A 24,581-nucleotide genomic window follows, 5' to 3' on the forward strand; every position below is an offset into this window, starting at 1 on the left:
TTACACCCAAAAAGTAAAAATAAAAGACAATATACATGTAAGGATTGTTGTGTCTAGACTTGTATCAATCAGGGGATCTTTTTCTTTGTTGTTGAGCTGCTCTTTTATAGGCATACTTAGCAGTTCTCATGGTTTCTAGTAGTTACTATGTAGTTACGCAACCACCCATTTCTTTGAAGATTAGTTATTACTCCCTTACTGAATGTTTGTCAATCACTGATTGTTTATCAATTACTGACTGTTCATCAGTCACTGTCTGTTTATCGATCAACGACTGTTTTTCAGTTACTGACCATTTATTAGTCACTGACCGTTTGTCAGTTATTGACCGTTTATTAGTCATTGAAAATAGATCAGTTATTGACCATTTATCAATCACTGAAAATAGGTTAATCTTTACTGAAATAAGTTCGATTTAATTAACCGAAATAGTTAGGGTGTAATCATCATGTAATCGTGTATAGTATGATTATATTGAGTTGTCACTATCTAATGTGGAGCATATAAAAAAATGGAAAAAACTCATTTGCATCCTAGTCTTTGATAAATCTATGCATATAGAATGACGATGTGGCATTTCTGACCGTGGATATAATACATGGTTTAGACTTTGGATTAGCCATATGTCAAATTTTATCGTGTAATTCAATCAAGGGTGGGGATTGACACCTTCTAGGTAGGTGTGGCACCAAGCCAATGGAAGTATACATAGGAGGGGGTGTCGCACGATTTGTCTATAAGCCCACATAATAGGGAGGAGAGAGAAAGTGTGAGAGGATGCATAAGACTAGCAACATGGACATCATTTTCCTTTCAATCAAATACCATCTTATGTATTGCCATCCATACCCATTTATGTTTTCAAACATATCTGCAAAAGCTTCAATGCAACCACTACTATATGCATTTTCCTATAGTTTTGAACTTTCAATCATATGTTTTACTACTTGACAAACTATGTTTAGAATAAATTTTCAATGTGACCAGTATACCTTGGCTTTTATACTTGTCATCGCAATGTGGGTCATCTGATATTTCTTTTTTATTTTTTTCTCACCTATTCTCTTCTAAATATTATTTAATTATTAGACCGACATGGAGTCCAATATTTTAGGCTTATATTGAACACTAATGTTGAATTAGATCATAAACCCCAACTATATATGGTAAACAAACACATGATTAACACACCATCTGGTATAGATTGATCCAAAAAATAATTCACTATCTATCCAATAGATGACAATCATTCATACCTTTACATGGCAAAAATAGCAGTCTTGCATCACACAACCCATAAATGAGAATGAGTTATCAAAGTATTTTCGTGCAAACTAGACAATCTCTGTGGTCATGATGGTCCTTCTTCTAGTCCTTTTGAACCTAAGATACATGTAAAGGCAAGAGATCGCTGCTTGGTCTTGTGGCTTTTGTATTAGCAACGAAGCCAATGAGAGTGTGTTTAGGGGTATCGATATGGATGGAATTTTGTTTATTTTATGGGGACAAAATGGTAGTTTACGTACTCCTGTGCTTGGACCCAAGATCCGCATGACCGGGCAACATTGTTTTTCCCTACATGTAATTATAGGTTTTCTAGATTATTTCATGGCTCAGATTCCATTCTTATATTAAAGTTAAAATTATTATAGAAATATAATCGGGTTCTTTTACTATTTATTGGGATTAAAAAAAAATTTTGGTGAAATTTATTGGGATTAAATTACAAGCCATGGTTTGGAGTCTAGATCAATGTTTTAAATCAAGGTATTTGTAGCGGTATTGGTCGACCGATCTCGATGTTGATACTCATACAGATCGTCCGTAACAGGCCGAAATGGATGATTTTGCCTTCGATTTTGAATAAAAAATCATTTTTGGGGTCATTTCACCGTTGATATGCACTGTTCCACTGATCTTACATCGACCAAAAATACAATATCGGCATCGGCCGAACCATACTTATATCTATACCGATATAGATTAGCCGATCAGATCCCAATACTTAAAGCAGTGGTATATACAAACAATTGATCCAGGATCGTATCCATATCCTCTACGGCACGAAGCCTGTAGCAGCCTGAGCGGAGCAGACTGAGCCACGCACGCAAAGACCGCCTTACCCCTGCCCAAACGTCTTGCTCGAACGGGGTTAAGGTGGTCATTACGTGCACGGTTCAGTCTGCACAGGCCGCTATAGGCAGCTGCGTCGTAGACGATCTGAATTGCTCACGATCTACTGAACTATTTACACGAACCATCAAACTAGTATTTTAGTGAACAGAACAAAGTCACCAAGACAGATTCCCATTAAAAAAAGAAAAAAGAAAAGGCCAAGATAGCTTGGCACCATAGATATCTTATAATCATATATGATCCCTTGACAGAGATGGATAGTGCCCAGGTTCCTACCCAGAGAGGTTGGCCAGATAAGAGCGAATGATGGGATGGGGGATTAGTCCATGGCTTGCACTAGTGTGGAGAGACAATTCCAGCAAAGCAACTAGAATGAGGGGGCCACGACAAGCCACACGTTTTCTTCCTAAAGTTGAGGTTAGGTCATAGGTGCCAAGCAAAGTTCACTTTCATAACATATCTTTTACCTAACAACTATATATAGAACTCCTTCTAATTGAACCAATTAAAATTACTAGGGAACCCATTACACATGGTTGTATTTAACTATATAGGTATTAAGTATTAGATCGAGTTTTCTTTCACTTATGCTGAAGAGAGAATTTCTTAAGTCACAAGATCTAAGTGTTGGACTATAATGCAAATTAAGAAATACATACGTTGAGATTCTATCTTCGTCTTTGGTGGCGATAAATTTTTTCTTTCGTGTTTAATTTTGTATTGAAGATTTTTGGTAAAATACAATTGTTTGTTAAGTTCTTCTCAATAATATCTAAACCATTCATTTCTAGTTAAGAATAACAATTGTTCATGTTGTGTCAATTGTCATATGATATAATATTGCTAGGTTTAACATAAAAATGACTTCGTTTGTGATCATGTGGGACTTTTACAATTTCATTGAACGGGTTCCACATGAACGAGACACAACACAGCAAGTTCCAATCTGCGTATATATATATGACGCAACACCTTTACTTCATTAGAAGGAGAGAGAGAGAGAGAGACCATGGTCCATAGTAGTTCACTTCTAACCAAATTTTTTTGTTAGGATATACTTTCATCTTTTGTTTTATCACCTGCATATAGATCTCTACACCTCTTGTACCCCAAAAAGCAAAGAAAAATAGGTCTCTAAAATTCTTTCTTGTAAATTTTCCTCCTTGTATAGGATAAAAGATCTGTATATCTTGTAGAATCATGAACAATCTCTTGGTATAGCAAGAAGTTTGTAACGTTGACCTAATCTGATCTATAAGCCATAACGTTGACTATTACTAATCGGAATATATATAAAACCGACATCAACTAAGAGTTGTTCATCTACCAAAGAAAAAAAAAATTAATTAGAGCTGTTCGAGTCTTTTAGTTCTTGATTATCAATAAATGAATTGCCTTGACCACCTCCTTAGACCATGCTACTAGGATAGCATAATCTAAGAAGGAAAACCGACCAAGCTTAATCTTGCATAGATAAGCTTATCTCTATAAGATAATAAGTATTTTTCAAGCATAAACTAAATCTCAAGGATAAAAGGATATTGATCATATTATTTAACATGGTCAATATCCTTTTGAGAATGATTTCTTAATTTCAAAGATAACTACACTTTCTAATTTCTTGCTTATTTTTTGGATACCTTAAATATAAAGCCCAACTCCTTATTAAGAAATATATTTAGAGCTTTATGGCTACATTTATGATGGATTGATTATTCTCGATCTTTTGATCATCAATCGTAGGATTAAAACTTTACGATGTAAAGCTAATTTTGAATCATTGATAAAATAGAAAATATCGATATGAACCAGAAAAGGGGATAAACTAAATCAATGATAAGATGTCTATGATCAAGTTGATTAGTGAATAGTAAGTGGGGGTAATGGGCAGGGTATGGTAGGATTGTGGTTTTTACATCCTCATTACCAACAGGCAAGGCAGGTAAAATCTAATTAATGATATGTTAACCTATTTACTTATAAGGTTGGAATGATCCTTTTAACCCATAGATGTTGTGCTCAATTGTTGAGTAAAAAAAAGGGATAGGGTTTTCTGAGCAAGTATCATAGAGAAGCAAAAAATTGTAATTTGGAGAGCAGTAAGGTCATTTCATGTGACGATAAGAGAAATAGTCACAAAAGTGCTAGAGTACTTTGCCCTGACGGCTTAGAAAACCATTTCTCCATGAAATGACATCACTGCCCTCCTACATTGTTACACCCCATAGGTGCACTCCTCTATGCCATTGGATCAGTTGACACGTCGTTTAAAGGTTCAAAAAGGTTGAAATTTTTTCTTCAAATGAGCCTTACTAATACAATTAATAGTGAGTATTGAAAGAATTATCGTTTATAAGAATATGATATCACTTTTCACTATATAGGATGGACCCCCTTCTTCAATTAGCAAAAAGAACCTAGCCATTGGGGTGTCATCATTCCTTGGCTCGCTATTGCGCCACGTTCAAATTGTCCTTAGCATTATCCTAGGAGTTCTATTCAACAACTATAACTTGTGGATTAAATGATTCTCTTTTCACCATGGGTGAAAAAAACTCAATTCTAAAAAAAAGAAAGGAAAAAGAACTATGTCCAAGAGTGTGGCCTACCCGCACTTCCATGAGTCTATCTCTCTCATTCCCATATGAAAAGATACCTCTACCCCTTTATTTTGAGGAGGAGAGAGATAGACACATGAGAGTGTTGGTGTAGGTCACACTCCTGGACAGGAAACTACCTCCCAAAAAAAAAAAAAAAACCCCAAAATGTATGTGTACTCCCCTAAAAATAGAAAGAATGAAATTGAACCTCATAGGATTGGTTTTATTATTCGGTTTAATAAACAGTTTTTCATCAAAACATCAGGTCATCAGCAAAGTAGGAACAAGTTAGGTGCCCAAGTATATTTCAACCAGATTCAATAGGCCGGTCTGGTCCAGTTTAAAAACTATAGCTTGAACTGCTAGGTAATGTCTATATAAATACAATAGTTTTGGTTGTATGAGGACGGTCAATCCTTTTGAGGGCATACCCAGTATAAAAGGCTCCCGCCACTATGGGTCTGGGGAGGGTCATAATGTACTTAGTCTTACCCCTACTTTCGCAAAGAGCCTGTTTCTGAAACTATTCAAGAAACCACACAATCCATTGAACCAGTATGATGATCATTTTGGTTTGACCTGGTTCAACCTACTTGTAATCAATCAAACACTAGAGAAAATGAACCATGGTGAACCTGAGAATACAAACTATGGATCTGATGGTGATTTGGAGGTGCTAATGTGGGAATTGATACATGCACATCTATTATCATGATCATACATGAGGGCAAATTGGTCAGACAATATAAGAGTGGTACATAAGTAATATTTTAGATATTAAAGTGCTAAATTGGTCAAGAGTTGCAGGTGGGCTTTTTGGGCTTGAGTAGTTTGACTTAAAAAGCCTAAAATATCAGCCGGATGTGGAAAAAAAATATAAAAAGGGCGGAGATTTATTTTAAAAAAAATCCAAAAAAGAGAACCGTCATAACTGCGTGCCTAAAAGTCCTAAAACAATAGATGAGACATGTGAGAGAGATACAGAGAGAGACAGAGAGAGGCTTCAGCCGTTTTTTTCTGTCCAAATAAAATTTCGAAACTTGTCGAAAGACAAAATGAAGAGTAACTAAGAGAAAGAGAGAGCTGATCTTGTCGAGCTTCCGAAAAGATTATTTTGTTGCAGTACTGGCAAGTTCACTGGAGTCCTCTTGATTACTGAGAAGAAAAACCGCTGCTTCGGTACTGTGTAGACGAGTTGTTTTCAGGTACGGATGAGATGAGAAGCTTATCTGATTTTTAATCGAACTGGTTTTTATGTGACTTGAATTAGTAGGACTTGGATCTGTAAAGTTCGATCTTTTTTGATGGATTTTTATTTGTGGTTATAAGTTAATTTAGGGCTATCTTAGTGCAAACGCCAACGCGTTTTCTTGGATTATGGGAAAAGTGAATAAATAATAAACTGTTCTTCGACTTCCTTGGTTTGCTTGTTAAATTGAAGCTATGGTTTTCGTTTTTGAATATTGTTTAATGTGTTTCCAGCTCTTTGGAGGTTTGCACATACTGGGAAAGGTAGGTGCAGGCCTCGGATTTGTTTTATTGTTATATACTTGGGAAATGAATCTGAGGTGATTGCCTGTTGTATGTGACTCTAACTAGGGTTATTGAATTACGTATGATTGGTTCAGATTTACCTTTTGGGGTTGCTTTGGAATTTTGACTATTTGTACCATCTAAATTCTAAATATACAACTGTAGGTATATTTTAGTCCATATCTTTTGTTTCTTTGCTGCTAGAGCTAGAAATCCTTTGTTCTGTTCTTGCAATGGCCGGCTTCAGTTTTTTATTTTTTTTTTTTTCCACTAAAAAAAAGTCCATTTATTTATTTATTTTTTGGTTTAATAGTCAATGATAAACAAAATTTCATTTCAGCTCTATACTCTGCTTCTGCGCTCGATCTGGAAACCGTTCTTTGCTTTTTGCCGCTCCATTGTTTCAGGTTCTTCCCCAAAAGGACTGCTGCACCCCTGTTGTGGATTGTCTGTCGTCTTTCAAAATGTATGTGACTATTACATGGTATTATCTATATTCATTACATGAGTATATGTTTCTATCACATTCACAAGTAGATAAATGAAACTCTACATACTCTTCAAGCATGAGAACCATTTGAAACTGAAACTAGATCTGCTAACAAACCCAAACTTTTTTGCAGCAAAAGTCCAATCCTTATTTTTCATATTAATAGCATTTTGTATGTTGACTCTGTGTCATTGTGTTGCCTGCTTACATTTAAAAAGAAAAAAAAAACCTAGTCCATAGTTTTGGTGGACTTGTGGTTTTAAATTTTGTTCATTGAGTTCACTGGAGGGGATTTTTGGCTAGTTTTACTCAGAGGGACCTGGAATTTTTTTTCCCTGGGTTGGGAGAGGGGCAAAACATTTTACTGTATTGCGGGCAGAGGTAGGTGCTGAAAATCCTTGCTCCAACACTGATACCGAAGTATTTGCTGCAAGATTGACAACAATTTTAAAATTGGATTTGATATTGGACTGTTCTAGTGTAGGTTCAGTGGTCCATTGTCCAGTCCAATGAGGTAAGATTAAGCGATGCTCTAATATCCAAGTATAGGTAGCATAAAGGTTTTGTTTAACATAATAAATAGGATTGTACTAGTAGTTAAGGCATTCATAATTCATAAATAGTATTCCAACAACCTGGCAGACTAATCATCCATTTCAAATTGGATTGTTGGACCAGATTGTCTGTTTACAGTTTTTAGTCAATGGTCTGTGAGAGCATTGAGATAGGGGCATCAGGTGATGTACCAAATTTGTGGCTATTAGAAACAAACATTCAATAGTCACTATGGCTCCATAGATATGACTTTCGTAATATTTTTCTAGATGGGGATTTACAGTAATCATAATGTCATATGCTACATCAATTAGGACTCTTTCAGTCTTTCTTTGGTAGAGGTTGTCATGATGAATATTATTGGAGAGATTTGATCTCTTAGGAGGTTAGAATATTCAAATTTTCTGATCTTTAGTCTAGAAAATCCCTTGGGTGCTTACAAGTCGAGTTTGTTGGATTTTTAAAGATCAACATACCTTATAGAAGTATGACGTGTTCCATTAAAGTGTAGTGGTACGAGGGCTACCTAATACATGCCCTTGTAAAGAATAATTTACATGCACACAAAATATAATGAACAAATTTATGTTGGCATTGCCACTTTTGCCCCTCGGTTCTGCTCGTGGTCACCATTCATGTGTATTTGCTGCGACAACTAATCAAGCTAAATTTTTCTTTTTTCCTTTTTTCTGTCACTTCGTTTTGATTCATGAGTAGTTCCTGAAGGGAGTGGCTCCTCTTAACAACAGCAACAACCCAGCCTTATCCCAACTAAATGGGGTTGGCTACATGGATCCTTGCAAAGACAAAATATTAATAATAGAAGTAAAAAAGAAAGTAACACAACAATTACAACTACACTCATACATAAACACACTACCTGTGGTCGGCAACACGGATCCTTGCCCTCCAGTCTGCTCTATCGACGTAATACTTGAGACAAGGCCTAGTCTATGCATGTCTTTCCTCACCACTTCACGTATGTTAGATTTAGGCCTGCCCCTAGCTCTTTTAGTACCTTCAATCCGGATCAAGTCACTCCTTCGTGAATTGGAGCATCCAAATTTTGGCCTTTGTTGAACATGGCCATGCCACCTTAGACGACTTTCACAAAGCTTATCTTGAATCGTGGTACTCTTAAATCAGCTTTAATATGATCATTCCTTATTATAACCTTCCTGGTTTTGCCACTCATCCATCTCAACATCTTCATATCCGCTACACTTATATGACGCTTCTTAATTGCCGAGTCTCAACTTCTTATCTATATGACCCTTCACTGGAGAGGAGTAGCTCCTCTCCAGTGAGAGAAATGAGAGTAGCTGGAGTCCTCAAACAGGACCCTACTCTCACACCGCCTCCTCTCCTCCCTCATTTCTCTCACTAGAACTCTTCAGTCAATGGAGAGGATCCTTACACCTTGTTTGGTGCAAGTTGAAAGATCAAATAAAGATTATGGGGTACCTTTAAGTTTATTCGATTTATGATTTGAAAGATGTAGAGAATGATAGAATACCTAATTCTGAAACTCCAATCAGTGATATCTTGTTTCTTAAGTTCAACATCTTTTCATTTTTATTTTTTGCTTTCATATGTTAAAAAGAAAGAAAAAAAGAATTTTGCTATTGGTTTTGTTTGTCCTTGTATCATTGCCCCTGTTACAATTGTTCTCCCACTGGTTTGAGACTGATTCTACATTAGCAATGGTGCAATCCATTATGGAGCTGGTTTTTAGCTGTCTTCGCATTGGAAAGGTTGTCATGCTGTCATGGGCTTGGGCTTTAGCTCAATCATCAAGAGATCTCCACTACAGTGATGACTTTGCAGGTCTCCTATAGCCTGGTCCCTTGTTCCCCAGGAAGAAAAAGGAGAAACTAAAAAGGAAAGGAACAAAATGCTAAAAAAATGAAGGATAAGAAGTTTTAAGGAGCTCTCTGTATGTAGTCCTGTTCTCTTTAAGAAGGAACAAGTTTATGTAGTTCATGGGGCTTGCAATTGTTGATATTGTTGTATACTGGTTCTCTAGGTAAGTACTCCTCTTTTCTTGTTATAATAAAACATTCATTGAGAACTTGAATGTTTGTGTTTTTGATGAAGTATATTTTTAATCAAAGAAGAGGAAGAAAAGGAAGTTAATATGGGGCTTGGCCTTGTCTCTATTGGTTGATTATATATTCCAAGTAAGAGGTCTCAATGAATAGTGACCTTGAATGGCTGTTGGTGGGCATCCTTTGGATTGTTTCTATGTAAAGTTATGACAAGGTCGGGTTGGTTTCTAGTTTATTTTTGTTTTTGTCAATTATGGTTTTAAGTCATCTTCCACCGTGATTCCTTGTACATGCAATCTTATAAACTGCTCTGTCTAATGTGTTCTAGATGCTTTGGGAGGGACTGAGGGACAGGGACAGGGCAGAAGGGAGGGAGGGAGATAAAATTTTGCTATGGCAAACTTCTATCATGGTTTGGGATTGACTTCAACAACTTATATCTTATCTCATTTAAAAGAAGAAGGATGTAGCTGGTAGAAAAGACAGTAATTGGGCACTGTAAAAATCCTGGAAAAACAAGAAATTACTACAAGGACTCAGAATACAGGTCAACAAAATGCCTACTATCACTTTAGAAACCAACAATGCTCAAACTCAAAGACAAACTAAATCCTGGTAGAAGGCTTTAAGGCTTAATTTTAATAATATGACTTCTGAAAATGAAACTTGAACTGGAACATGTGTACCATAAATTACACAAATATGGGCATGAAAGTGAGCTTTTACAAGTCAAACTATGAGTAGGGGAGTTGGGTAAATTGACTTGAGGGATTCCGTGTTCCTTATAAGCCTTTACTTGGACTAAACATGGTTTTAAAAAAAATAGAAGGTTAGCACAGCTGACTTGGCTGATTTGAGTTGAAATCAATGGTCCCCATTTCTTCTTGGCTATTATCTCCTTCCTTTGATCAACAAAGGTGAATGAAGGAAACTTACCTCTTGTAGTTAGATTTACAATTTGTTTTTTAAAATATCTAACAACTATAAAAATCTGAGACTTCAGCAAAATTTGTACCCTTCCTGATCCCATTTTGGTGTTCCAATTGATTCCGGCATCAATTCTGGCCGATCCAGATCGGAATTGGATCAGAATCCATGGAGGTTAATCTCACTGCCAATTCCAAATTTTAAAACCTTGGGACTGAGTGAGGCTGGATGTTTTCTCATGCTTCTCCAGTGCCCAAGGCTCCCGCCACTGCGGGGTCTGGGGAGGGTTATAACGTACGCAGCCTTACCCCTGCTTTCGCAGAGAGGCTCTTTCCAGACTCAAACCTGTGACCACTTGGTCACAATGGAGCACCTTACTGTTGCACCAAGGCCCACCCTCAAGTCTGCAGCATTAAAGATATTTTTAGTTCTAGTTCTAGTTCTGTTGTCTCTTTGTTCTTTCTTGAAGTGCAAATGAAATTATGCCAGGTTTTAACTTAAACTTACTAGTGGTGATCCCTCTCTAGTCTCTTCCTATATTCTCTTTCCTTTGTCCTGTGAAAGTTGGTAGCTGCTAGCTTCTACTACTAGTACTATTTTGCTACTAGCCTACTATGTTGTTAATGATTTGGTTTTCATCTGTCAGAAACATTGTTTTCCTTTTTGAGCTGACATGAAGCTGATGGCTGTTTCTTTCCTTTTTCTTCTCTAGGGTAATAAGCTTTGGAGGCTTGCTATTTGGGGAGAAATTGCGACTACTGCTTTGTGTCCTGTGTGCTTGACCTTTTTTTATGCTAGCATATTTCTCACTTGGGGATGCTGAAGTAGGAAATTAGCGAATGCTTATTTCCTGTTTCAAAATCCCTGTCTGAGAAACTTGACTTCTCTGTGCTATCTAGATGGTTAGCAATGGCATTCACAAGCAATACTGTGATTAGCTACATTTTGGACTGCGCTGTCCAAATATGGTTTTCATATGATCTTCATGGTAGTCTAACGGCTGTTGTTTTTCCTCAATGAAACTGAGTTAGATGGATAGAAAGCCCAGCAAAGGGATAATGGAGCAATCCAAAAGTTATCATCAGTTACGATACAATTCCACAGAAGCGAGGAATGAGGAAGTTGGCAGTACAAATCAAAGGCTTATGCAGGATCCTTCAAGCTCAATTAATACAAACACACGACCTCCAGAATTCACCATATCAGGTGGACCCAAACCTGTACTGAATTACTCCATTCAAACAGGCGAGGAGTTTGCGCTTGAATTTATGCGAGAACGGGTGAATCCTCAAAGACAATTCATTCCTAATACTACCAGTGATATGAACAGTGCAACAGGGTATATGGATCTGAAAGGCATCCTGGGCATGAGTCATACAGGATCGGAAAGTGGGTCAGATATTTCAACGCTTGGTACTGTAGAGAAAGGTCCAGTTAAAGAGTTTGAGAGGAAGGACTCATCAGGAAATGAAAGAAAAGGTTATTATGATTCTGTGCGATCAGTACCACGTACAACATCAGGAAATGGTAGTAATCGAGGAGCTCATGGGTATTCTTCTTCAGGGGCCTCTGATAGCTCGTCAACAAAGATGAAATTTCTCTGCAGTTTTGGTGGTAAAATCCTACCCCGGCCTAGTGATGGAAAGCTCAGGTATGTGGGAGGTGAAACACGTATTGTTCGGATAAGCAAAGACATTTCTTGGCAGGAGCTTATGCAGAAAACGTTGACAATCTACAACCAACCTCATACAATTAAGTATCAACTTCCTGGGGAGGATCTGGATGCCTTGGTCTCTGTCTCTTGTGATGAGGATCTGCAGAATATGATTGAGGAATGTAATGTAATAGAAGATGCAGAAAGATCACAGAAACTTAGGATGTTTTTGTTTTCTGATACGGATTTCAATGACCCCCATTTCAGTCTGGGTAGCATGGAAGGGGATCCTGAAATTCAGTATGTTGTTGCTGTAAATGGCATGGATGTAGGCTCAAAAAGGAACTCAGGTGGGGATGTTTTACCAAGCACTTCAGCAAATAACTTGGATGAATTATTAAATCTTGATTTTGGAAAAGAGACAAGTAGGGTTGCAACAGAGTCAGCTGGGGCTAGCATTTATCCTTTGACAGATATTCTTGTCCCTCCTCCTGTTACTCAGTCTTCTCAGCGGATCCCATTAAGTTCATCTGGTGCTTATGACACCCATGTGCAGTCTTATGAGGGTCAGATGATGCATCATCGAGAAGCTGAGCAGTATCCATTCTCTGCTACCCACCCACTGGAAAACTTCCATGATCTGGATGGGAGGAGTGCTGCTCCCACATCTGTGCCAATGCAATATGGCTTTGGTTCTCATCCTTCTAATCATGCACCATTTTTAGAAAGTCCAGTTCCTATGCCCCTCCAAGGGCTTCTAACACAGCAAGGAGGCTTGACTGGAGGGAAGCCATATGGTGGCTTCATGGGACAGGATCCGGAGGTGTCAGTAAATGTTGCTAAGATGAAAGCTGATGGTTCAGTCCAGCAGACGAGTGAAGCTGAACAAACTCAATATTTAGAAAATGAACATGTTGTTTCTTTACAGCCGTGTGATGCGTCTGTTCCAAATTATATTCCGGCTGAAGAAGCATCATTTGCCACCTCGGTGCCAGAGAAAGTAGCATCATCTTTGTCTTCAAAAAGTAATGCAAAGCTGAAGGATCCTGTGCAGAGCCCAATGCCTCCTGATGCTGGGAAGGCTACATACACTATGAAGTCTAACGAAGATGACCATTACCACACATCTGGTGGAGCATATACTGCTGGATATACTGAATCCGAGGGTGATAAATCTGAATATGGCTATCCTGAGCCAAATGTGCTTCCTGAGAGGAACGAGAGGATCTTTCGTTCGGAGAGGATTCCTATGAGGGAGCAAGCGGAATTACTGAACCGGTTATCAAAGTCTGATGATTCCTTTGGTTCTCAGTTTGTGATGTCTCATGCACGGTCTGATTTGGCACAACAGGATTCAGTCACAGAAAGCAGTGATAAATTACACGGAGGAAATGTGGCTTCCCAGACAGAGCAGACAATATCATCAGCAAAACCAACCTATGCAAACTCTCCAACAATTGAAGATGGACTGGTGCAATTTGCGAAGTACAAAGAGTTAGCTGATGTGATCAGTCAAATGAAACCCAACTTTTCTGAAGAGGGGTTGGACTCCAAGTTTCATAAATCTGAATCAATCGATGCATTACTTAACCCTATTGATGATAAAGATACTAAGAATGAGGATGCACTACACCATGAGACTGATAAGAGTAGACCCCAAAAAGAACCATCTGAAAACCAAGATACTTCTCTTGAGCACCAAGAAGAATCTTTGTCTAGTCATTTGGAAGAGATGGCTTCCAAGGCTGCCGATAGTAACCACCCTATGGGGAACATGCATCCTTATCCATGGATAGGTACCTCAGCTAGACCTGTTTCTCGAGAGGAACCCTCTGTTGGGGTTTCTAGACCAGAGCATGGGGATATTCTTATTGATATCAATGATCGATTCCCTCGTGATTTTCTTTCTGATATATTTTCTAGGGCAAGACTTGCAGAGGATTCCTCCGGTATTAATCCTTTACCCAATGATGGAACTGGTTTAAGCTTGAACATGGAGAACCATGAACCTCAGCATTGGTCATTCTTTCAAAAATTGGCACAAGATGAGTTTGTTAAGAAAGATGTTTCTCTCATGGACCAAGACCATCTTGGTTTTTCATCCCCTCTTACAAAAATTGATTTGGGCCATGTGGATTCTCAAATCAATTGTAATGAACTTCCGTTAGAGTCAACTGGTCCTGTTGAAGCTGATACCATCAGTTCTCATCCAGTTTACGTTTGCACTCAGGTCAATGGAAGTGAAGTTGTACAGTTTGATGGTATGTCCTATCCAAAAGTGGGTGAGAACCTGAGAACACCAGATTCAGATTATGAGGTATATTCCTCCTAACCTCCACTTGCTCCAAATGATTGTTCTTAACATTGCTTCACTGGAGTTAGATTTTCAAATTCCATTGTCTAATTATTTGTTTGATGTTTGTAGGATGGGAAGTTAGCAATGGGAAATATTAGTGGACCGCTGATTGACTCCTCTTTGGAAGATTTTGATATTAGTACTTTACAGGTATGATGCGTGCAATATGCCTTCCGCATTTACATGAGCAGTATGAAAAAAAAAGAAGCTTTTCATATTATAAAAAAAGAGCATCCCAGTGCACGAGGCTGCTGCTACAGCAGGGTCTGGGAGGGGTAAATGTACGCAGCTTTATCCTCCTGCTTTGCAGGAGAGGCTGTTTCCAAGTTTCAAACCTGCAACCAAGAGGTTGCAATAACTTTTCATGTTATAATGTTCCGAAATAACTTTTCATTCTGTTGGTAAGGTGAATTGATAATTTTGTCCTACTCTGCGATTTAGCTTTAATGAGGAAGAGGCACGATAGATAATTTGTTCCTCCTAAGGGCTCTGAATCAGTTGTATGAAATCAATTATATTCAATAACTTAAAAAATAAGGGTGTCACAAGACTAATGTGATACATTTTGGGATTTGTAATTTTGGAGACTTACCTGGTTCCTGATTTGAATCTTACCTTTGAATATAAGATTCCAATAGTTGAAGTGACCTAGTACAATTAAATTCTAAACTTTGAATGCTTTAGTATGAAAAGCATGACAAGAATGAAATCATTGGTGACTGGAAGTGGATTAAAAACTAGATCATCCTTTTGTTTTGTTTCTTGAGATTTGAATATCTTAAAATTAGAAGGCCAGAAGGTCTAAAAGTAACCTTCACTAATTTTGTTTTCACTTATACATGGTTTGATCTATTGCATTATAATATGGTAACCATGGAGTACCTGCTTAAGAATCTTTGCTTCCAAGGCCACTTAGTTGGAGCAGTATTGCACTTTTTAACTATTCAACCAAACTTAGTACCTAACTGGCTAAATCTTATCGAAAAGGATGGTTGTTTGGTGTGTCCAGAAATAAAAAAGCCGTTGTATTCCCTCTAGGTAATTTTTAACCTGATAAGTAATTATTCAGAGGTACAAATGGGTTTTGATCTCAAAACTTGACAGGTCACGTCACTCCAACAATTTTTTACAAAGGCGTAAAAACAGGACAAATCTGCTATTTCCATGGATATCCAACTCAGACCTGGTCTTTATCCAGATATCGGAAGAAAAGCCCATATCCCACATGGCCCATATCCCACAAGGTTTCAATCTGGATAGTATTTTTGTTAAGTATAATAAATGCATAATTAGTCAAACAAAAAGGTAAGATTTACAAGGTTTCAACTCAAAAAACTTTAAAACTTGGTGTTTAAAACAACATAACTCTTATCAATCAAACATATTATATAATTTACCTTATCGAGAAATTAATATGAAACATATTATATATTTGAACCAACCTTGTAACTTTTTCTATCTTACAATATTCCCATTATCTCAAATTTGGATACACTGGGTCAAGTTGTCCCAATAATGACCTACAGATTTTCAATTTCTGATGTTTTGTTCTTGTTGGGACTTAGATTTTGGACAATGGATTCTTGTGTGGACATGGTTTTAATTTGTTGGATAAAATCGGTTGGACTGTTACCAACTAGACAGGTAACATTTTTTCAAATGTTGAGGTTGTTATCTAGTAGGTGTAGTTTTAAGGATATATCAGCCTCTCAAATTAACAGTTAGGTTTGGATATTGAATAATGTGGCCTTGTACCAACTCAGAGAACTAGTCTTTTGCTCTTTTGGCTTCTGGACTTACAAAGGGAAGAACAAGATTCAATTGGTTTTATGGTTGGGTTTAGGTTTCTTGCCTGCTCTTAAACAAGGTTCAAAAACTCGCCTCGACTCAGTGTCTCAACCAGGTCGAGACGACTGAGATCTCGGTGAAATATTGCAAATTTTTTTTTTTTGGATTTCGGTATGATGTTTCGGTGGGCAAATGGCTATAGTTGGCTCTGAAACTTTAAGGGAAGCTTGTTTTAGGTTTAATAAACATATTTAAATCTTCAAATTGTAAGAAAAAGCACCCAATTTGGTGTTTTGGATTTGCACCCATGGTTGGCTGTAAATGTAAAGCCCTTCATGTAATATTGCCTATTCTACACATTGTTTGAGTGCTATGAAACATAATTGGCAGTCAATGTCAAACCCTTAATTTTGACACTGTTAGGTCGTAGATTGGCCTCCGGTGTCTGACATATAAAACATATACCCCCATACAACAGGCCTTTGTCATATTTTTTTTCAAAAAATAGTTGTTGGGAATAGTAACTTGACCTGAAGTAGTTGAATGTAGCCAAATCTTCCACAGTAAGCAGCAATCGATCTCTTCGCAGTGATGTGGCCACCTCCAGTAGTATTGAGTGATGATGTGGCAAAAAAAATCAAGATCCAAGCTTTCCCCCCCTTGTCTAGGTCCAAAATCACGAAACTGTCGAGTTTTCTTCGAAATTTTGAAGAATGGGTAGAGTTGCTGCCTATTTATAAGGTGGTTTGTACCATTTCGGCGAGTTTCTCGAAACAATGTTGAATTGAGATTTCGTAAGAGATCTCGTCTTGAGCAGCTCGAGATTCTCAAGTTTTCTGAGATCTCGGCGAGTTTTAGAACTATGCTCTTAAAGCATAGTGTTGTAGGTGAAAGCAGTGAGTGTTGTAAGTCTTGTCAACAACACTTCACATGACTAATTACTAACATACTGTTCACTTCTGTACTTCTCAACCGCCAAAAGACAACTTTGGAATTTAACAATTTATAGGGCATGATGAGATGAATTTTACGGAGATAATGAGCCAAGTAAATTTTGATTATGGGGTTATGACGATTTTCATATCCATGTAGTGGCAGATTCTTTTATCATATAATATATTAATATCACCACTTCACAAGAATTGAGAGGATTCCCCACATGATTGTGTAGATTGAATTTCATGCCAACATGTATGCTTGGGAATGGGGTGACTTAGGTGGTTGAGCTTCCTGATCCTGCCCCCAGTGGGATTGGTTTTTGATGGCCTAATCAGGTTTTGGCTTTCATTTGGTAGCCTCCTTGTTTTGGTTCATGGGATATCTTGGTTTTGCATGTGATTAGGTTCAGCTGGATTGATTTGGGATCATCCTTGACGAGTTTGTGTTGTTTTGAGTGTTTAGTTACAGACCATTGGACTGGATTTTGGAAGCATTTTATTACAGAATTGGTTGTTTTCGTCACAGTCCTTTGGGTCTATTTTTGGAAGCCAACTCATTCGTTTAACCTGATATTGCTGCGCCATTTGAAAGGTTATTGAGTTATAACTTACAAGCAAGGTTTTAGGTCTCGGTTTCGCTAGGCCACGAAAATGAGATATACGGAGATCTCGGTGAGATCTTGCATTTTTTTCTGGCTAACTCGATGGTTGGTTTCGGTGGCCATATGGCCAAGATAGGTCCTTAAACTTGACATCCACCCTATTTTAGGCCTTCTAAATACAGTAATCATTAGTTTTTACAAATTCAAACCCAAATTGGTACTGACTTCAGAACCTAGGTTGATAGTCTACGGCGTTGACCCTAGGTTGATAGTGTACAGTGTTCAACATATATTTAATTGAGCTCCAAGCAAGGAGTATAAACCTTATTTTTTTCAAGTTATTTTTGCAAGAAAATCATTTTATTTGACAGAAAAATAAATAAATAATTTAAAAACAGAAAAAAACATTCTGCCTCCGTCAATCCATAGATTGGTGGACATTACAACAACAACAACAAACTCAGCCTTATCCCAACTTAATGGGGTCGGCTACATGGATTCAAACAAAACAAAATAGAGAAAACCATAGTTATACTAAAAAAAAAAAGGTTATATCAGTGGACATCGTAACATATAATAATTTCATAGTCAACAAACAAGGTTAGATCATGTTGCTATGAAAAAAATTGTTTTTGAGAAGGATTTTTTACCTAAAAGTGTTCTTGAGATGCAATGCAACTCCCAAGAGAGATGTTGAAGCTTCAATCTTCAGCTGAGGTGAGATTTGCCCAAAAAAATCACAAAACATCCACTTTTTATGAGTTTTCCCTTCACAGCAGACCAACAGAGGTGAGATTTTTGACTTTGGGGTCGAAATCTCGTTGAGAAGGGTTTTTTTTTTTTTAACACTTGAGTTGGTCTGGTTCAACCGAGTTGAACCGAGACACAGATATTTGGCAAGATTTCGGTGAGATACTGAGATCTCGGCCGAAATATTGTAGTTTTTTGGTATCAACTATGATCTCGTCTCGAGATCCACCGAAACCGAGTTATTAGCGAGATCTCGCCGAGATCTTGTACCATGGTTACAAGAGCTAGATCTTGTGAGTTCAACTTAAATTGGGAGTTATGACCCATTACTGGTAAGGTGTCCGGCTGTGATGGGATTTCAATTTCAGAAAGATTAATTAGATCAGGAGTTTAACTTGGAGTCTATTTCTTAAATTCATATTTTTATTTGTTTAGGAAAGGGATAATGATTCATTGGAGTTGCTAAATTGTAATTAGACATATCATATTTGTCTATCCCAAAGTCATATCATATTAGCAATTTTTTTTCTTTCTCAAAAAGTTAAATTCATGTAGGTACATAATGTATGTAGAGCCTTGCAATCAGCATAATTTAAGTGGGATGTCTAGTTTTTGCTTATGGTTAGTGGACTGGTTCTCTTCCAAGTTTTATAGTCAAACCCTAGCTTTGTTCATGGTGAGCAAGCCTCTTATTTCTTTCTTTTTCTTCTTCAGTTAGATGCTATTTTGTTATAGCTTCGCCAGGGAAATAGTTCCTGAGCGTAAACCCCAAATCCTTTTATGCTTTCTTAAGTCTTTAGGTTTGCCTCCGCATCTCATTTCCTTAACCCGTTGGTCATAATCTCTCCCGCTACTGTATGAAATCCCGAAACTGCTCTTAAAAACCTAAAAACTACTATATAACAACAATAATAGGATGGTGGCTGAAAATGTCATTAAAAAAAGGGGTGGTGGTGGTGTGTTGACCTATAACAGAGGGTTTTTATAACTTCACTGCATGATCTGAGTTTGGTTAGCCAAAATCTGTTTTGTTACCATCCCTGCCAACAATGTTTCCAAGAATGAGGAGGTTGGATGGAAAGTTGTATCTTTCTGGTGGACTTTCTCTCTTAGTCTCTGGCAGGAGCCATGCAGGACTGTAACCATCTAAGAGTGTAATGCTGTCACCCTTTGAGAGCTCCTCAGCTCCCCCCCCCCCCCCCCACAAAAGAAAAAAAATCAATTTTTGAGAGGATTTATGCATAATCTGATTTAGTATTCTCAAGGCTGCCATATCTGATGCTTTGTATCATCGTTAGATGCTGAGAAAAATTTTCTGACGTTGTTCAATAGGTGTATGCTTATCTCTCTTGAATGATCATGAACAGATTATAAAGAATGAAGATCTTGAAGAACTGAGGGAGCTTGGTTCTGGTACATTTGGTACTGTCTATCATGGAAAATGGAGAGGGACAGATGTTGCAATTAAGCGAATAAAGAAGAGCTGCTTCACAGGTCGATCATCTGAACAAGAGAGATTGGTGAGCATTTTTAGCTTAAATACGATTATGTAGTTATGAAGCAATCCCTTTTATTATTATTTTTTTGTGGGAAACCATTGTAATGCATTAAGTACAAAATGCTCCCACCTGAAAAAATTTAAAAGGCTCCATTTGTGTCGATTTAAATGCCTAGAAGTTGAATGAAGGGAAATATTTTACTTCTCATGATTTAATTTACAGTTTTGAGGCATTAAGCAATGGAGACCATTGTAGAACTGTGTCCATTATGTTTACTTCAAATGAAACAATCTCTATAATTAAAAATTTAGATTCCTTTTCTTCTTCCATCCATTTTACGTTGAAGTAGATGGAGCCTATGCGATGCTGTGATTATATTAGTTAGGTAATTAGTTGATTATAATTGCTTTTTCATGGGCCTTCTCATATCAATTAATCATAAATTTTTGCAATGCCAAGCTAAATTAACAGTTTTGATGCACCCCCTCACCCAGACTGTGGAGTTCTGGCGAGAAGCTGATATTCTCTCAAAGCTTCACCATCCGAATGTCGTGGCATTTTATGGTGTAGTTCAAGATGGACCAGGGGCAACATTAGCAACAGTGACAGAGTTCATGGTCAATGGTTCTCTTAGGCATGTTTTACTTCGCAAGGACAGGTAAATCTTCTCTTCTTCCATATATCTCATGAAGTCATGTTGATGCTACTGATATTGTGAACCATCTTCCTCAAATTTATATTTTCCTGAATGTAACATCAGGTATCTTGATCGCCGTAAGAAACTTATTATTGCAATGGATGCAGCTTTTGGAATGGAATATTTGCATTCTAAGAATATTGTGCATTTCGATTTGAAATGCGATAATTTACTGGTGAACCTCAAAGATCCAATACGACCCATTTGCAAGGCAAGTATCATTACTTTGAGCAGGAATGTTATTTTATTTGTAGTTATTGAAAACCTCTGTGGCTTGGAACTTGATGTTCAACCTCAAACCATATCGCTTGATGCAGCTTTGTTGCATAACATCCCAAAATTGGGCCAAAAAACCCAAACTGAACAAGCTAGCTGGCTTTCACCTGACGAGGACCATCTGGTTGTTTTTTGGTATCAGGCCAAGCCTTTTATATATGAATCATTGTCTTTCGTGCCAGTCTAATTTGTTTGGATTTTGTTCTCTCTCTCTCTCTTGTTTATTTCCTTCGCTCTGTTCAAATGACAGGGAAAGGGAAACACGGTTGTTTATGTATTATTGGTTGTGCTATGTGGCAAAAGGAATCAAACTTTCTTAAACTTTCCTTGTCATACATTATGTTGCTCAGACACATGTTAACACTTTCGTTCGGACAAGTTTTGTCATCTAATATTTCTGTATATCATGTGATCTGTTTATGCTAGAATCACAGCTGACATATGAATTGGATGCATATGTGCTTTTGATTTTCTAAGTTGCTTCGTGTGGTAAGGTTTGATGTCAGTGGAGTAGATCGAGAATGAAAAATTGAAGATGAAATTGAATTTTGTTTTCTTCAGGCTGACGACGGGGGATTTCAGAAGCCTTTTTTTAGGGTTTCTCTCCCCCCCCTTTTAGTTTGTTTGGATCGCTTTCTCATATTTACCTCCTGGATGGATATCTTCCTTTCCAGAATTATAACCCCAGTGAATGAGAAATTACAGTAATTGAAAAAAGAGAAAGTTGGAATAAGATGGCACAAGAAATTACAAATTGGAACGAAAACTGTTCTTTACAAAAATAAAAAAAAGTTTATTTCGATGCGACTATTTTTGATCTATATTCTTTGTCACTAAAATTAAGATGGAAGAGAAATATCATTTCACTTGAGAATAATAGTTTCACTCTAACTCTTTGCTTTTACCATACCTATTGGCTTTTTCGTTTGAAGTTTAGCCTTTTCTGCCTTGTCCTTTTTGAAGGTCACCATTTGGAGTGCAAGTTTGGCCCAGTCGGCCCGAACCTGCCCTGAGCCCGAACAGGGCCTGGGCTGAGATATCTTGGCCCTGAGGGCGGGTCAAGTTGGGCTAGGGTTGAGGCCTTGGGTTGAGGCTGGTTCGGCCCGACCCTACCCTATTTTGTTATGCTATAAAATATATATTAAAATAATATATATTATAAACTTTAAATGTCATCCACATTTTGTTATATGATATATGTGAAGATAATAAGTGATATAATACATTTTATTTTAGTGTTATTTTACGTAAAATTGATATTTTCTCTCTAGCCCAGTCCAACCCATGCATCTCCCTTCCCCCTCCCCATGATCAGGGCTAATCAGGGTCAGCCCGACCTGACCTTGAGGGCGGGTCAGGGTTTGATTTTTCAGGTCCTGAGTCAGGGTCGGGCCTGGGCCCAGCAAAGGGGACTCAGGGTTGGGCTAGGGTTTATAAGGCCCGGCCCAACCCGACCCTGTTGCAGCCCTTAAACCATCCTCCTTGTAATTTGAGGCCCTTTGTTTATGAATTTCTCATTTGAAATTTAGCGTTTGTTTCTCTTACTTTTCAAAGCTTCCTCTTTGTAATTTAAGGTTGAAATGACATATGTCTTGGTTTTCTTATGTATCTTGGGTTTCTAAATGTGTTGTCTAATAACAATTTCTATATATAAGAGTGAGTTAAGCAAGGCACATGCGAAGCTGGAGTGTTTGATGTGGTCTGAAGGTACATCAAATAGAGTATTATTAAAGTCGAATAGAGAACACACATCTTTGCTTGGAATAAACAAGAAGACTCAAACCCAGTGATGCAGCTCCAAGAAGGAAGAAGAAGAAGAAGAAACCCTAAACTTAGGGTTTAAATAGGGAGCCGTAGGCTAGGATTTCTATTTTTCCATACTTAGTTATTTTTATGTTTTTTAGATTGAACCGGCTTAAATTGGTTGCATCCAATTGGTTCAATTGGTCTAATTTAAGTGAAATGTTCCTATTGGCTAATTGGTTCTTATATCCTATTGGCTAGTATGGAATCTTCACTTAAGTTAATTGTTCTAAGTTAGATTCTTTTATTTTTAAGTTAGTAGGGGTAGTTAAGTCATTATACTGTTTTAAGTAATTAATTAGACTTAAACCTCTCCCTTCCACGTTTTTGTGAAGGAAAGGCATTTAATTTGTAGTAGGAATTGGCCTATGGCCTTCTTAGAAATATAAGAGATCGTGGGAGGCTCCCCCACAATTGAAATTTGAATTAAAAGACTGTTTTCTGCTGCTGGCTGACTGCTGCTGCTACTCCTTGCTCTTCAAGAGTGTTTGCATCCTTGTGGGTACATCAAGGTGGAAGGGTGGGTGGAATCCTGCGACTCCTTACGCCGTGATGGCTGGGAGGGTCTCTCTTCGAAGGTGATTTCATCCTTCATCCCTTAACTTGCTGCCGGTGGAATCCTATAGTAAGTTGAGATTTAAATTTCTGTTTTTAGTTTCCTTCCCTCCCCCATTCGATCCCTCTTGTTTTTCTATTTGAAGTTCCAAAACCCTAGATCATCTAGGCATTATCCAGCCATCATCCTACCTCTGTTTTACACCAAAATGAGAGCACAGCCTTCCCATACCATCTCCCCCACTCGACCAGACTTGCTGCCCATTCTGTCCAGCCAAACCCTAAAATCCCTCTTATCCTTTAAACCCTAAAAAACCCTAATTTTCTGCTGGGACATATTCAGCCATCGAGAAAACCTCCCTGCTGCAGCCGAACCTTCCCCTAGTCCCTCTAAGACTCGACCTTAAGCCCTGCCCCTGAATCCCTCGTAAACCCCGTTTTGGCTATTTTCCTAATTTTAAAAACCCGGAACCCTAACCCTAAATCTGCAGAATTTTGAAACCTAACCAAATCCAGATATTTTTATACCATAATGACCCTCTAAACCTGCAGATTAAAACCCTATAAACCCCATTCCCAAATTCCCATCCTAAACCCTAATTTTGCCATAAAACAGCCCCTAATCAGCCCTAAACAGCAGGCTTAACCAAAGCTTGATTCCAATTGGCTCCTAGTAGGATTATCACCTATTCTAGGACTACATTACCCAGGATCTCCCTGGAGACATCAGTACTTCTATAATGCATGGATAAGATACTGTAAGATTGAACATCTGTTCATTTGTTGTCCACGTATAAACTTTGGTCATCAGAAGGATTTTGAGGGAGATGATCTCGTTCATGATTTTTTTCGAGATTGATGGAAAGGTATTGTTAGATATATGGCCAGAATACCGTGGGGGTATTCTGGACCTTTTCTTTGTTATTTTGTTAGTTTTTGTATTATGTGGTTTAGTCCCACATTGCTCATGTACATATTTTACTATTCAATTATTCTTATAAATAAGAATGTGCTTGGGATGGATTAATTATCCAAGCATCGAGTTCTAAATCTGGTCCTCTTAACATGGTATCAGAGCTGGATTAGAACTCAGATTGCAATCCACGATCTCCTTCCCTCTCTAATTCTCGATCTTTCTCCCTTTCTCTTCTCTTTTCTTCTCTTCTTCCCTTTGTTTCGTTTTGTTCTTCTCTGTCCCATAGGGCAGCACTGATGAGGTGATCAATTGATCCAGCTGCTGCCCTCCTTTACCTCATCCCATGATATGAAGAATTGATCGATAAGGTGCTGCACTCCTTTGCTGCGAATATTGAAGACTTCAGCCTTCATTGGACAGATTCACACTATATTACAAGGATTTTGTTCACTATATTG

At 37.8% G+C, this 24,581-nt stretch overlaps 1 protein-coding gene across 3 annotated transcripts in view; it reads left to right on the top strand.

Annotated features, from left to right (window-relative positions):
* Positions 1-5,741: 5,741 nt before the first annotated feature.
* Positions 5,742-24,581, top strand: part of LOC122639285 — a 28,475-nt gene continuing 9,635 nt past the window's right edge. The window contains exons 1-7 of one of the 3 annotated variants that reach the window (XM_043832103.1): positions 5,743-5,941; positions 6,365-6,434; positions 11,002-14,260; positions 14,369-14,449; positions 19,745-19,897; positions 20,371-20,534; positions 20,637-20,784. In XM_043832103.1, coding sequence (XP_043688038.1) covers positions 11,321-14,260; positions 14,369-14,449; positions 19,745-19,897; positions 20,371-20,534; positions 20,637-20,784 — 3,486 coding nt within the window. In that variant the 5' untranslated portion in view covers positions 5,743-5,941; positions 6,365-6,434; positions 11,002-11,320. Of the gene's footprint in view, positions 5,942-6,364; positions 6,435-11,001; positions 14,261-14,368; positions 14,450-19,744; positions 19,898-20,370; positions 20,535-20,636; positions 20,785-24,581 lie in introns of all 3 variants that reach the window. The other 2 variants (XM_043832104.1, XM_043832102.1) reach the window with 2 other exon arrangements.

The sequence above is a fragment of the Telopea speciosissima genome, chromosome 9 (genome assembly GCF_018873765.1).
Source record: "Telopea speciosissima isolate NSW1024214 ecotype Mountain lineage chromosome 9, Tspe_v1, whole genome shotgun sequence".
NCBI classification, from domain to species: Eukaryota; Viridiplantae; Streptophyta; class Magnoliopsida; order Proteales; family Proteaceae; genus Telopea; species Telopea speciosissima.